General features: G+C 41.8%; 1 protein-coding gene across 2 annotated transcripts in view; it reads left to right on the top strand.

The window, feature by feature from the left end:
* The window catches only part of LOC307007819 (uncharacterized protein), an 18,197-nt gene extending 11,466 nt beyond the window's left edge, over positions 1-6,731 (top strand). For both annotated transcript variants that reach the window (XM_079630191.1, XM_079630190.1), the window contains 5 exons: positions 1,845-1,967; positions 3,215-4,839; positions 4,963-5,004; positions 5,094-5,201; positions 6,629-6,731. In XM_079630191.1, coding sequence (XP_079486317.1) covers positions 1,845-1,967; positions 3,215-3,253 — 162 coding nt within the window. In that variant the 3' untranslated portion in view covers positions 3,254-4,839; positions 4,963-5,004; positions 5,094-5,201; positions 6,629-6,731. The remainder of the gene's footprint in view (positions 1-1,844; positions 1,968-3,214; positions 4,840-4,962; positions 5,005-5,093; positions 5,202-6,628) is intronic.
* Positions 6,732-14,949: the final 8,218 nt, after the last annotated feature.

Below are 14,949 nucleotides of genomic sequence, written 5' to 3'. Positions count from 1 at the left end.
CTTGGTCATCTAAATCTCTATCATCCCACTAATACAAGTAATACATATATTATCTTCAGTCTACAAACAAAAAAATAACTGTTCTTGAAAATTCTTTAAAAAAAAATATTGTATGGAATAACGTTAGTCAAGCTCATGTAGCAGGTGCATTTAGCTCAACATGTAGCCTCAAGCTAAATGGCACAATATAATTTATTAAAATTACAGTTTTACTTAAAGCTCACTTTAAAACACCATCGAGTATTTGAATCATATTCCGGTCGCGGTTTAAAATGGTTTCAAGTGAAAAAAATATTTTGAAATATGTTTTATTTAGCATTTTATACGAAGCTAGGGGCTATCTTTACTAGCATGCATACTGTAAACATTCTTTGTTCCTATACAATAACCAAAATCGAACAGACAGCACATACACAAACCAGATGACTTGAATCCTGCTTTTATTAGCTTGTTTTAATCACACAAAGAGATGTTTAGTTGCGTTTGTCTCGTAGCTCAGAATGAGGAAGTAAACAGACAGCGCGTCGTCAGTGAATAAGCACAGCCTTTTGGTCACGTTGAACACGTGGATGATTGACAGATTTAGAAACGAATCATATCGCGCTGATGTCATGGTTTACTGGAGTCAAGAAGAGTAGAGTCATCGCTAGCTCTGTTAGCTGTTTTTAGCATTTTTGATCGCTTATTTCAAGTATATTTGAATAGAAATGTGTTTCTGCATTATAAAATATTTAAAAAAAATGTCATAATAATTCATTATTTCTCCAAATGTGCGCACCATTGGACTAATATCCCTCGCGGATCGTGGATATTGTATGTATATGAACACAAAATAAACCGGATATGAGATGAATGGCTGCTGTATAAGTGATGATTTCTATTCCAAATAACGAACGCTACAGATGAATTATTTTGCACTCCTGGGATAAATTAAGAAATTAATGTCACTGAAAACCAGTTTAATTATAAACAGTGGTCAAATATCGAAGCTGGAGTTTTAAACCATCCTAATAAAGCTAATATTGTCCAGATTAAGTAAGAGTGTGATGTTTTTAACTAGTAATGAAAAAAAAAAAAAAAAAAATCAGGATCACCAGTGGTCCCTGCTGAGGAAGGGGTTTTAAAATCTGAATCTAAATGGACTCATTTGAAATTGAATCTATTGGATTGGCATAAACACCTTTAGGAGTGATGTCCAGAGATCAGCGCTCAGGTGTGTTCTTAAAAAAAAAAAAAAAAAAAAAAGATACAACGTGCCCAGTGGTGTAGGCTACTGGTCAGCCAGCATACCGGGACAAACCCCGGTAGGCCGACGCTATCACTCCCGGACGCCGCGGCCGGTCTCTGTTGCCAAAATCCGGTCGCGTCCTCCTCCTCGCCTGGTGCATTAATTATCAATTAAATAGAGATCACCAACAATCAATCAGTAATCATTTATTAGAGAGCTCAACTCTTCTTTTCTGACTGATTGCTGATTTTTTATTGATAGGGAGACAATTGTGAGGTGAGGAAGACACTTCGGAAAATTGACTAATCTCTCCCTCTCTCTTGAGTAGTTCCATGTCTACAGGAATGACACCATATCATTATGATGAATCATTTGCTGTGAAGTCATTCAATTTAACAATCAAATGCATGAAAACTGAAACGTTACTCTTTTTTTAATAATTTTGTCAACGTTTACTCCACCTGAAAGGCAGTTTGGACATGGGCCTCAGCAGGTGGATGGAGGGGTAATATTGGTCAATAATTTTCATAGGTGTCTAGCTCACCTGACAACCTCTGAATGGTCTCCCTATCAATTAAAAATACAGCAAAATATCTCCATGTCTCCCTTTTTGCAGATGGACAGAGTACGAGATTTTACCCACAGTCTCTATGATTCAAGTAGCGACGGTGCAGAGGAGACTCCTTTTTTTAAGCCTGAAAGGGATTCAAAGAAGCTGAGAAGAAGGTCTTGCCGTCCCGTAAGTCGGGGGGAAATGGTCCATACACATTTTTCTTAATTTAGTATCCTGAGCCTGTTCAATCAGTATACTCAGGTTTTTTATATTTAATGTTGCAAAAATAGTTATTAAAAGATGTGTGTTTGTTTTTAAAGATTCAGATGAATCTCTTGGAATCGGATGACTCAAACTTAGGTAGCGAAGAGGAGTATATTCCAAATCCCATGGATGAAAGCGCAGAAAGTGATAGCAGTATGGAATTAACCCTGGAAAAGGAAAAAAAAGAACAAAGGTGCATCATCCAGTCAGAGCAAGTTTAAGCCCAGAGAGAGAAGTAGATCCTCCCGAGAGAGTGGAAGCGAGTCCTCCAGACAGAGCAAGTCCAAGCCCAGAGAGAGAAGAAGTAGATCCTCCCGAGAGAGTGGAAGCGAGTCCTCCAGACAGAGCAAGTCTAAGCCCAGGGAGAGTGGAAGTAGATCCTCCAGAGAGAGTGGAAGCGAGTCCTCCAGTCAGAGCAAGTCTAAGCCCAGGGAGAGTGGAAGTAGATCCTCCCGAGAGAGTGGAAGCGAGTCCTCCAGTCAGAGCAAGTCTAAGCCCAGGGAGAGTGGAAGTAGATCCTCCCGAGAGAGTGGAAGCAAGTCCTCCAGACAGAGCAAGTCTAAGCCCAGGGAGAGTGGAAGTAGATCCTCCCGAGAGAGTGGAAGCGTGTCGTCCAGACAGAGCAAGTCTAAGCCCAGGGAGAGTGGAAGTAGATCCTCCCGAGAGAGTGGAAGCGTGTCCTCCAGACAGAGCAAGTCTAAGCCCAGGGAGAGTGGAAGTAGATCCTCCCGAGAGAGTGGAAGCAAGTCCTCCAGACAGAGCAAGTCTAAGCCCAGGGAGAGTGGAAGTAGATCCTCCCGAGAGAGTGGAAGCGAGTCCTCCAGACAGAGCAAGTCTAAGCCCAGGGAGAGTGGAAGTAGATCCTCCCGAGAGAGTGGAAGCAAGTCCTCCAGACAGAGCAAGTCTAAGCCCAGGGAGAGTGGAAGTGAATCCTCTAGTCATAGCCAATTTGACTTTAGCCAGAGAAGACTTTTGGAAAGATGTCATGATCCCACACAAAGATTTCCAAATAGCAGAGTTGATGGGAATGAAAAGGAAATAGCAACATATTCTGAAAACAATGTTTCAGTGCCCCTGGAAGAAGAGCAGTATATATTTGTCAGTCCAACTTTAAAGAAAGATGATGGATCCAGAAGCTATAACAAGAAACATTTCTGCTTTTATTGCAGGAAGTTTGTCCAGAAAATGTCAAGACACTTGTGGCGTAAACACCAAGATCAATTGGATGTTGCGAAAGCATTCAGTTTTCCAAAAAACTCAAAGGAAAGAAAACTACAATTGGACTACATACGAAATAAGGGAAACTTCGAGCACAACAGTCATGTTTTGGAAACACAAAAAGGAAAACTAATCCCATGTAAACAACCGGGGAAAAAATCAGATGGACATAAATTTGCACATTGCATTCACTGCTATGGGTTGTTCTCAAGAAGAGCGATGTGGCGGCATTTCAAGGTCTGCAGTTTCAAACCCCAAAGTACTAAACCAGGTAAAAATAGAGTTCAGGCATTGTGTGCTTTCGCTGAACCTTCTCCATCGGAATATACAGACGCGTATTGGAAGTTCTTGAGTGTAATGATTCAGGACAAGATTGCAGTTGCAATTAAAGGAGACAACTGCATCCTCAATTATGGGTTCAGGTTGTTCAAAAAGAATGAGAAGATAGTTAGTCAACACCAGTATATACGCCAAAAACTGAGAGAACTTGGCAGGCTTTTATTGGAAGCTAAAAAAATCACGCATGTGAAGACCATTCAAGAACTCATCAAACCTGAACAGTACTCCCAGGTTGTCAGAGCTGCAAAGAACCTATCTGGATTCAGTGAGGAAACTGGCATATACCAATGTCCCTCTCTTGCACGCAAGGTAGGACACAGCCTGCATTCGTTGGCTATGTTTATCAAGTCCGAAGGACTGAAAAAGAAAGATAAAGAAACCATTAAAGATGCTGAGGAGTTCGCACAGTTGTATTTAGAGAGTTGGAGGTTTGATATTGCAGGCCAGGCATTAACCCAGCTTAACCGGGCCAAATGGAATGCACCGCAACTTTTACCTCTTACACAAGATATCCAAAGGCTACATTGCTATCTAGAAGAAAAACAGCAGCAACATCTCAAAGATTTAAAAGAACATCGTTCATCCACAAATTGGAAGGAACTTGCAAAAGTAACGCTGACTCAAGTTATGCTTTTTAATCGGCGGAGAGCAGGTGAAGTGTCCCGAATGCGCCTGTCTGCATACTTATCGAAGGACACATCAGAGGAACAAGGAGATGTAAATTTGGCCCTCACAGCGCTTGAGCAGAAGCTCTGCAGGCATTTTGTGCGAATAGCAATTGTTGGAAAAAGAGGAAGGAAGGTTCCTGTTCTTCTAACCCCATTAATGAGACAATCACTTGATGCTCTTACTGAGAGCAGAGAAGAATGTGGGGTGCTGAAGGACAATGAATATCTGTTTGCATTGCCAAAATCTGCCCATTACCTCAGGGCTTGTGACTGCATGAGGCAATTTGTCAGTGAATGTGCTGACATAAAAAATCCTCAAGCGCTAACATCAATTCAACTGAGGAAACATATTGCTACCCTGTCTACTGTATTGAACCTCAAAACCACTGAGCTTGACCAGTTGGCAGACTTCCTTGGTCATAATATCGCTGTTCACAGGAAACACTACAGGCTTCCAGAAAGCACCCTCCAATTAGCCAAAGTAAGTAAAGTCCTCCTGGCAATGGAACAAGGACGCCTAGGAGATTACAAAGGAAAGAGCCTCGATGAAATACAAGTCGATGTGAATGGTAATTAACTTTATATTCTTGAAGACACAATCATTTGAGAGATGATACTACTGTTGTATACTCTTGCAGATTGCCCATAGTTTCAGCTTTCCAAACTAAATTTTTTATCAATTATCATTTTAGAGACCATTGACATGGAGGGACCTTTAGCAGAGGACATTGAAGGTATGTGTATACCATGTTCCTAAATTGATTCTAAATGATCCATTTTAGATATTTTGTGTATTGTATTCTTAAGTTATTTCCCTCTCCAGATATCAGTATGCTAGGAGATGATGGGACAGACGATGAGGTCAGCATGTCATCCACGGAAGAATGTACCTCCACATCACAAAGTCAAAACCAGGGAGTGTCTGCAACCGGTGAGCTTGAACGCAATTCTTACCTTTCGTGCATTTCACACAGCACGTGGCAAAAATGTTAACATCAACAACTCCACCTCCCTCCTTTGTCCCACCCACCTCTTTCTCCTGCAACTCTGTCAGGAGACCTGTCTGATGCAGAGGCTGCACAATCAGTCAAACACAACCCCAGTTTTAAAACTGAACACTGCGTCAGTACTGCCTGAAATTACAAGTACCATTAACTTTGAGGTTAGCGTGAACCCACCTATTGCTTATAGGTTGCTCTAATCTCTAGGCACAGACTTCATACAGGGATTGCACAGCTACTCCAACACGTCCCTGTCACTACAGAACATCTGGAATGTGCGCGATAAAGTGATGCAGGACAATTCCCTGAGCACATTATTCAAGTCTGCTTCATAGCCGCAAACAGACTCCACGGTTGTCCGCATTGCTGAGCAGTGACCGCACTTGCACTGCAAAGGGTTGCCGACCCTTTCCTCACTGTCATCTCCGTCCGGAGCCGCTGCAGCTCCCTCAACTTCCGCAAAAACGGGCCTCTCAACCCTCCTCCTCATCACTGGCTCAAACGCATATGCCATCGGGTTAGATGACATCAAATAAACTCGTACAGCCTTGTCGTCTTGACATGTTTCCTCCTCGTCTGTGTACTCATACTCAACTCGCTGTAACTGTGTACTCGTCTCGCTGTAACTGTGTACTCGTACACAGTTGAAGAGGAAAAATGTTTGAGTAGCCGTGCAATCCCTGCGTGAAGTCAACCTATAAACAGTAGGTAAGGGCACACTAACCTAAACGTTAATGCTACTTGTAATGTCAGTAACAACAGTCGCTTTCTGTCTGATGAAATCAGTTCATCTTATATTGTCCAACATACAATCTTTTCGGCGCACAGCTACTTCAGCACTAGTGGACTGCGTGGGACGGTCTGTCGTCCGTACACTATATGAGGAAATATACTGCTTGAGTGCCACTATCCTTTAGGTCTTAGATGTTTCCCTGCTGCAACACACCTGATTCATTGTGCAGAGCTTGGCAACAAGCTGTTTGATCTATTTAATTTGAATCAGGTGTGTTGAAGCAGGGAAACATCTCAGACCTGCAGAATAGTGGCCCTTGAGGACTGGAGTTGCCCATACCTGGGCTAACATGACAACTAATATTTTCACGTCTCTAGTCACTTGAAAAGAATTTAGGACGATAGGAGACGGGATGAAATAAACTGTGTCTCTCTTTAAGAGACACATCCCATATACCGACTTCTTGTTAAGTGCCTTGAGACGACATCTGTTGTGAATCGGCGCTATATAAATAAACTAAATTGAATATACTAAATTATTTTATAAAATAACACAACCACTGTACTGACGGCTATTACATATTTCATGTAGTGTATACTACAATAAAGTAATTTCTTTGTCCAGATGTCAGTATGCCAAGAGAAGAGGGGTCAGAAGATGAGGTCAGCATGTCATCCCTGCAAGAATGTCCCTCCACATCACAAGTCCAAAACCGGAGTGTGTCTGCAAAAAAGAGAGGTAAGCTTTGGGGCTTGCACTCTCTTTTCGGCCAGAGCTGCTCATTTATTTTTAAGGGCTTTTACTTTGCTTCCTTGACTCAACACTTGAAATATGTCTGTCCCTCCTTACTGTCCGGTGCCACAAGCCTGACTGGCTTGAAAGAAGCTGTTGCAGGAACAGACCTTGTGAGCCTGCATTGTTGTAGGGTTGGGGAAAGACTGGCATTATCACCTTTATATCAATAAGTTGTATTTAAAAAAAAAATCTTTAACACTTTATGGAGTTACTCAGGAAAAATGCTTGCATTTCCTCCAACAACGGAGGTGTACAGTGACCAGTTGAAAAACTCGAACAACCTATAATCACCTTAAATACCTCCTAACTGCTAGTGTTCCTTCATCCAAGTCTCATTAAGCCTCCACATGCAGCTGACTTTATTAAATAACCTTTTAAAAGTGCCTTGTAAATAGAAAATATTATTATTATTATTGTTTTTATTATTATTATTTTGTGAAATGCAAGAAAGAATAAAATTGCTTTAAGTGAGAGAGAGAGTGTTTATACTCGAGTGTAGGGTAAAAGCATCCTGTTGCAGTTTCTTTTCCAGAATTATAATGTAATGCCGTCAGAAGTACAATGAGCCACTGCAAACCACTCAGTTTAATAAATACAACACACAAAGAAAAAAGAATGCAATCAAAACAGTTAACTATAAATAAAGTTAAAAAGCAAAACTAAACGGAATGCGTCTGAGCAGGCACTCCTCCGTTGCTTTCTGCCTTTCGTTCACCCGTTGCAGCTCTTCCTTCAGCCAGTTGTCGGTCGTTCTCATGGGGGTTTTGGCAAAAGAGGGAGCACGGGGCTTGGAGAAGCTGGCAGCACAGGGGGGCTGGGGTTTTCCCACCGCTTCATGCTCTCTTTCAGCAACGAGACCCAAACATCCGGAGACTCGTGATCACTCTGGCCAATCACAAGAGAGTACATCCACGTAGCTGCGTTTGCGTAGCTGGGCAGCACGTCAGGTCCGAAGAGGTGCCCATCAAGCTGCATAATTAAGAATTAATGTGCAGTGTTTTTGTTTTTACCAAACCAGTGTATAAAATGAATAATAATCTCAGTCATGTTATTATGAAGAGTTGTTTATTCCAACAAATAAGAACTTTATTTATTTACATTGTTAACAGTGCAATGTCTGCAGTGTTCTCTCACTCTCCACTGAAATCTGTGTGCTCCGTGTGAAGTCCACCTTTACTTATAGTGGTAATCCCAGAAACGGTTCCTGTCCTCTGAAAAACAGAGGCGGACATCACACTTGCTGCATTGGGTATTGGTGTACCCTTTACTGCAATGTCTGCAGTGCCCTCTCTTTGTCTTCAGGGGGAAATGTCCAGTTTGGTCCATGCACACATCCATGGGCGGTGGTTTGCGTGACTTTTTAGAAGAGGGAGCCTTTGGACTTCCATCATCCATGTGTGGTCTCTTTCCACTATTCGGAGGGCTCCTGTCTCTGGGCTCTTGTTGATTGAAGATGGCCGTCCTCTCTTTGGTGTTTTCAGTGTTGTGTCCACCAGATTAGAATATAAAGAACAAATGTATCAATTTATGTACATCTCAAATACCAGTGTGATTTATCACAAACAAGGTAAATAGCACAAATAGATCATTACCGTAATGAGAGAGGAAGCCAACTGTGCTTGGAACTTTCTCATGTTCAGTATCTCCTTCTTTGGCATCCTGAGAGTATAGGCTGTGCTGCTTGTAGAGGAGCCAGGCTGTGACCACAGCAAGGGTGATTGTGTGCCAGAAGATGTACATGTACCACCGCCAGGATTTCAGTGCGTACTTGTGTTTTGCTGTAAATTAGTCCAACAAATCCACACCTCCCATGTATTTATTGTAGATGCCCACAATGGAAGGCTTTCTAACGTCAATGTACGTTTTGGCGGCTTTGTCCCAGTGTTGAATCTCCTGAACAGGTTCTGGTCCAGCGAAGGATGACACAAGTGTCACCGCCCTGTTGTCGTACCATTTGACAGCACAGATGTTATTTCCCCTCCACTCTGTGGTCAAAGCCTTCTCTGCCCTTCTTCTTCAAGCTCTTCACATGTAAAGATTACAGTTGGGTAGATGCACTTGCCTGGCTGTTCCCACATAATGGATTCCTTGCTCAAGGAGCTTCACTACCAGTGGAACGAAGGTGAAGTAGTTGTCTGCCTAGATCTTGTTGTGTTGACCCTTTGGAAATGTGGAGGCAAGCTTTATTACAACAACACCTGACAATCCAAGTTCAGATTTGACTCGTACTTCATTGTTGCTCCCTTGGTAAACATCAAAGTCAAGCATCATGCTAAAGATTCCAGCTTTCACTCATACTTTAAAGCCCCATGAGCGTAGATTACCTTGCATATACTTCTTGATGCAGCTGAACTTCCCGTTGAAGGGTATCATCATCTTGTCCATGGAATGTGCTCTTCTGGTACCACCTGCAGGCAGTTTTCTCTGAGTGAATCAAGCCGTGGTCTGAGTTTCCAGAGTTTGTCCCTCTTTTCAGTCTCTGGCACGGTTAAATTGTTTACAAAATGTAATGTTCCATCCTCAGGTACATGCCCAATGCTGCCTGTATTTCTTTTGTATTAGTGTTGACTAATCTTTTGTCATTTTGAATGCTGTACTCATTCGTATTTGTTGCCAGAGCTTGAACCAAATCTTCTGACACAAACTTTTGGAATATTGCAGTGATGTGTGGAGGGAGGTGACATCATCTGTGAGAGCTTGACCAGAAAAATCAGTGACGTCTGTCATGTGGCATGATGTATTTCTTTGATTGCCCGGGCTCAATATTCACATTAGCTGGACAATCGGTAGGTTCTTGGTTTTCTTTGACCACAGAGACATCAATATCTGATTCTTCATCACTTGCATCAGTGTCGTCAAAATCTATGTCCACATCACTTTCTCCTTTTTGGATGATGGCAATTACATTGTGCACATTGTACCGAGGATTTCTCCTTGCTGGTGGCATTCTGAAATGAAAAAGATAAAATTGAAACAAATGTACATTGTATATACAAATAGCACACATGCCTCATTATGACGTGTTCACACTTTTGACTGAAGCAGCCTATTCACACATCTCACCGGTCACACTATACCTAATGGCTCACCTATAGTAGACTGTGATTGTAATCCTTACAGGAATGCATTCAGCGTCCAGTTTACAACAAAATCTAACAGTGAGGAACATTTACACCTGTGCCAGAACAAAGCACCAGGAGCATCCCGCACAACTTGGAGGATTGGCCAGGTGTCTCTTGCAAAAGAGATCTTGGATCTCAATGGGACAGACCTGGTTAAATAAAGGTTATAGGCCTAATGATAATAAGCACTTTGACTATAAATTGATAAGAACATTTTGTTTATCAGTAGACTAAGAAAGGGAAGATTTGCACAAACAGAATTTCTTTGTTAGTAAGTCCTGCAGAATTTGATAGCAAATTATAATGTTTAGATATGGCAATATATCTTTCAACTCTAATACAGTATAGAATATGTAATCCGATATAAAGCTAAAGGGTATAATGTTTAAATCATGTATAATTTGTTGTGAACATTTTCATTTAAGTTCCCCTCAATATGTTCCTCTTAAATACAGGGCAATTATGACTGCCACTCTCATCCAACATTGTAATATTGCAACATTTATAAAACAAGCTCTAAACAAAATTTAGGGCATATTTTCAACATTTACTGTATATGTCCTTGTTCTAGACACTGTAAGAAACACAGAAAAACATATTCCAAGCATTTTACTTACTTGAAGATGAATCCAGTCCAGTAAATCAAAGGGATGTTGGTTGATCAGAAAGTTGTAGGATATGTCACTTCTTGACTTAAGGGTGGGCTTTGTATACAAATCCTGGATCCAATTACATGGTTGGAATAAAATGTAAGACCCACAGATCATATTGATGTGGTTGTATAAACAAACAAACAAGAAAAAAAAGACAAAAGGGGTTTTGGGGAATAACCACAATTGTTGTAATTCTGAAACAGTGGGTCTTACAGGGTTAAGTAAGATTACAATTTCTTTATAAAAGAAAACCTACAATATTTTGTGTTTTTGCCTACATAGGAAAACAAACGGCCGTCAAAAGAAGCTGGACCCCAGACGAGTGTGCTGCAGTGGACACACATTTGAGGAGATTTATTGTAATGAATCAAGTTCCTGGTAAAGAAGAGTGTCAGCGCTGTATTTCTGCAGAACCTCAAGCTCTCAGAAACAGAGACTGGAAAGCAGTTAAATATTATGTTAAAAATCGCATTACAGCCCTGAGAAGAAAAGTATAGTGTGAAAGCACCTAATGGATCTGAGGTAAAACCAAAACATTAGAGGTAGGATCTTAAAATGTTTTGTCTTTGGTTGTGTTCTGTTGTAACGTTGTTGTTGTTGTTGTTGTAAGGGTTTGCTCAGGTTTTATGGCTGTCCAGTGGCCTACAAATATACACATTTCACAGTACTTATTTAATTTTATTTTTAATTTGATGGATGTAGGATGGATGTTGGATGGATATTGAATAGATGTTTGATCGATGGATGGATGGATGTTGGATGGATGTTCGAGAGATGGATGGATGTTTGATGGATGTAGGGTAGATGTTTGATGGATGGATGTTGGATGGATGTTGGATGGATATTGAATAGATGTTTGATCGATGGATGGATGGATGTTGGATGGATGTTCGAGAGATGGATGGATGTTTGATGGATGGATGTTGGATGGATGTAGGTTAGATGTTGGATGGATGTAGGGTATATGTTGGATGGATGGATGTTGGATGGATGTAGGGTAGATGTTGGATGGATGGATGTTGGATGGATGTAGGGTAGATGTTGGATGGATGGATGTTGGATGGATGTAGGGTAGATGGATGTTGGATGGATGTAGGGTAGATGTTGGATGGATGTAGGGTAGATGTTGGATGGATGTAGGGTAGATGTTGGATGGATGGATGTTGGATGGATGTAGGGTAGATGTTGGATGGATGGATGTAGGGTAGATGTTGGATGGACGTAGGGTAGATGGATGGATGTAGGGTAGATGTTGGATGGACGTAGGGTAGATGTTGGATGGATGTTGGATGGATGTAGGGTAGATGTTGGATGGACGTAGGGTAGATGTTGGATGGACGTAGGGTAGATGTTGGATGGACGTAGGGTAGATGTTGGATGGATGTTGGATGGACGTAGGGTAGATGTTGGATGGACGTAGGGTAGATGTTGGATGGACGTAGGGTAGATGTTGGATGGACGTAGGGTAGATGTTGGATGGACGTAGGGTAGATGTTGGATGGACGTAGGGTAGATGTTGGATGGACGTAGGGTAGATGTTGGATGGACGTAGGGTGGATGTTGGATGGACGTAGGGTAGATGTTGGATGGACGTAGGGTAGATGTTGGATGGACGTAGGGTAGATGTTGGATGGACGTAGGGTAGATGTTGGATGGACGTAGGGTAGATGTTGGATGGACGTAGGGTTGATGTTGGATGGACGTAGGGTAGATGTTGGATGGACGTAGGGTAGATGTTGGATGGACGTAGGGTAGATGTTGGATGGACGTAGGGTAGATGTTGGATGGACGTAGGGTAGATGTTGGATGGACGTAGGGTAGATGTTGGATGGACGTAGGGTAGATGTTGGATGGACGTTGGATGGACGTAGGGTAGATGTTGGATGGACGTAGGGTAGATGTTGGATGGACGTAGGGTAGATGTTGGATGGACGTAGGGTAGATGTTGGATGGACGTAGGGTAGATGTTGGATGGACGTAGGGTAGACGTTGGATGGACGTAGGGTAGACGTTGGATGGACGTTGGATGGACGTAGGGTAGACGTTGGATGGACGTAGGGTAGACGTTGGATGGACGGACGTTGGATGGACGTAGGGTAGACGTTGGATGGACGTAGGGTAGACGTTGGATGGACGTAGGGTAGACGTTGGATGGACGTAGGGTAGACGTTGGATGGACGTTGGATGGACGTAGGGTGGACGTTGGATGGACGTAGGGTCGACGTTGGATGGACGTAGGGTAGACGTTGGATGGACGTAGGGTAGACGTTGGATGGACGTAGGGTAGACGTTGGATGGACGTAGGGTAGACGTTGGATGGACGTAGGGTAGACGTTGGATGGACGTAGGGTAGACGTTGGATGGACGTAGGGTAGACGTTTGATGGACGTTGGATAGACGTTGGATGGACGTAGGGTAGACGTTGGATGGACGTAGGGTAGACGTTGGATGGACGTAGGGTAGACGTTGGATGGACGTAGGGTAGACGTTGGATGGACGTAGGGTAGACGTTGGATGGACGTAGGGTAGACGTTGGATGGACGTAGGGTAGACGTTGGATGGACGTAGGGTAGACGTTGGATGGATGTTGGATGAATGTAGGGTAGATGTTGGATGGATGTAGGGTAGATGATGGATGGATGTTGACCAGATGTTGGATATATGGATGGATGGATGGATCTTGAACAGATGTTGGATATATGGATGGATGGATGTTGAACAGATGTTGGATATATGATGGATGTTGAACAGATGTTGGATATATGGATGGATGGATGTTGAACAGATGTTGGATATATGATGGATCTTGAACAGATGTTGGATATATGGATGGATGGATGTTGAACAGATGTTGGATATATGGATGGATGGATGGATCTTGAACAGATGTTGGATATATGGATGGATGGATGTTGAACAGATGTTGGATATATGGATGGATGGATGTTGAACAGATGTTGGATATATGATGGATCTTGAACAGATGTTGGATATATGGATGGATGTTGAACAGATGTTGGATATATGGATGGATGGATGGATCTTGAACAGATGTTGGATATATGGATGGATGGATGTTGAACAGATGTTGGATATATGGATGCATGTTGACCAGATGTTGGATGGATGGATGTTGGATATATGGATGGATGGATGTTGACCAGATGTTTGATATATGGATGGATGTTGGATGTGTGGATGTTGATATTCTTATTTATTTTAATTTACCTGAACACTGAAAGTGTGTGGGGCATATGTTAAATATGTCAAAGGATTTTTCATTTCTTTAAATATCTCTGTATCATGATTTCAAAATTTGAGGCTTCACTGGAAAGAACAACTTGTGAACATGACATTATGGATGCAATGCAATGAAACATAATTTCAATGCCTATATAAGAGAAACTGTTGGGTTTACATAAGTTCAGGCTGATGTTGTTAAAACATTGAGTGCAGATTGTACAGACCTCTAGACATTACATTAATAATTTGTTTTAATCATTTCATAAAAAGTGTATTGACTGACAACTGTGTGGCATAAACTGTGTCATTACAATAAAATTGGTAATTTCAGTTTTGTCATAAAACTGTCTTTGAAACCGTATGTCTTGTAATCTGTAAAGGCAGATGGAAAGTTTCACATATATACATAATTACTCATTACAAAAATAACTATTTTAGTCCAAAATATGGAAACTGGGACTAATAATAAAGGCTGGTGTCAGCAGCTGCAGATAGTGACCTTGGGCCCCATTAACATATAAAAACTTGGTATGTATGTGTGTATGTGGGCGGACCCCACAAGTCGGCAATCCTAGAAATGGTCCCCACAAGGGGCCAAATACCTTTTTTGACAAAACTTTAGAAATTTGTCAAATTGAAGTGATATTAATGATTGAGATTTTTTTTTAGATCTAATGTTGTTTTTTACAGCAGTGTAGGACCACTGGAAAGGGTGGATCCCACAACGCATAAAAAAACTGGTGGGCCCCATGAGAGGGTCTGCGCAAGAATGTGTGTGTGTGTGTGTGTGTGTGTGTGTGTGTGTGTGTGTGTGTGTGTGTGTGTGTGTGAGACAGAGCTGGTAATAAAACAAGAATCAACATCATACTGTGTGTGTGTGTGTGTGTGTGTGCGTGTGTGTGTGTGAGACAGAGCTCATAATAAAACAAGAATCAACATCAGATTGTGTGTGTGTGTGTGTGTGTGTGTGTGAGACAGAGCTGGTAATAAAACAAGAATCAACATCAGATTGTGTGTGTGTGTGTGTGTGTGTGTGTGTGTGTGTGTGTGTGCGTGCGTGCGTGCGTGTGTGTGTGTGTGTGTGTGTGAGACAGAGCTCATAATAAAACAAGAATCAACATCAGATTGTGTG

This window comes from Phoxinus phoxinus (genome assembly GCF_949152265.1).
Source record: "Phoxinus phoxinus genome assembly, chromosome: 12".
Taxonomy (NCBI): Eukaryota; Metazoa; Chordata; class Actinopteri; order Cypriniformes; family Leuciscidae; genus Phoxinus; species Phoxinus phoxinus.
The sequence above is the reverse complement of the archived record's forward strand: the minus strand, read 5'-3'. Positions and strand labels throughout refer to the sequence as shown.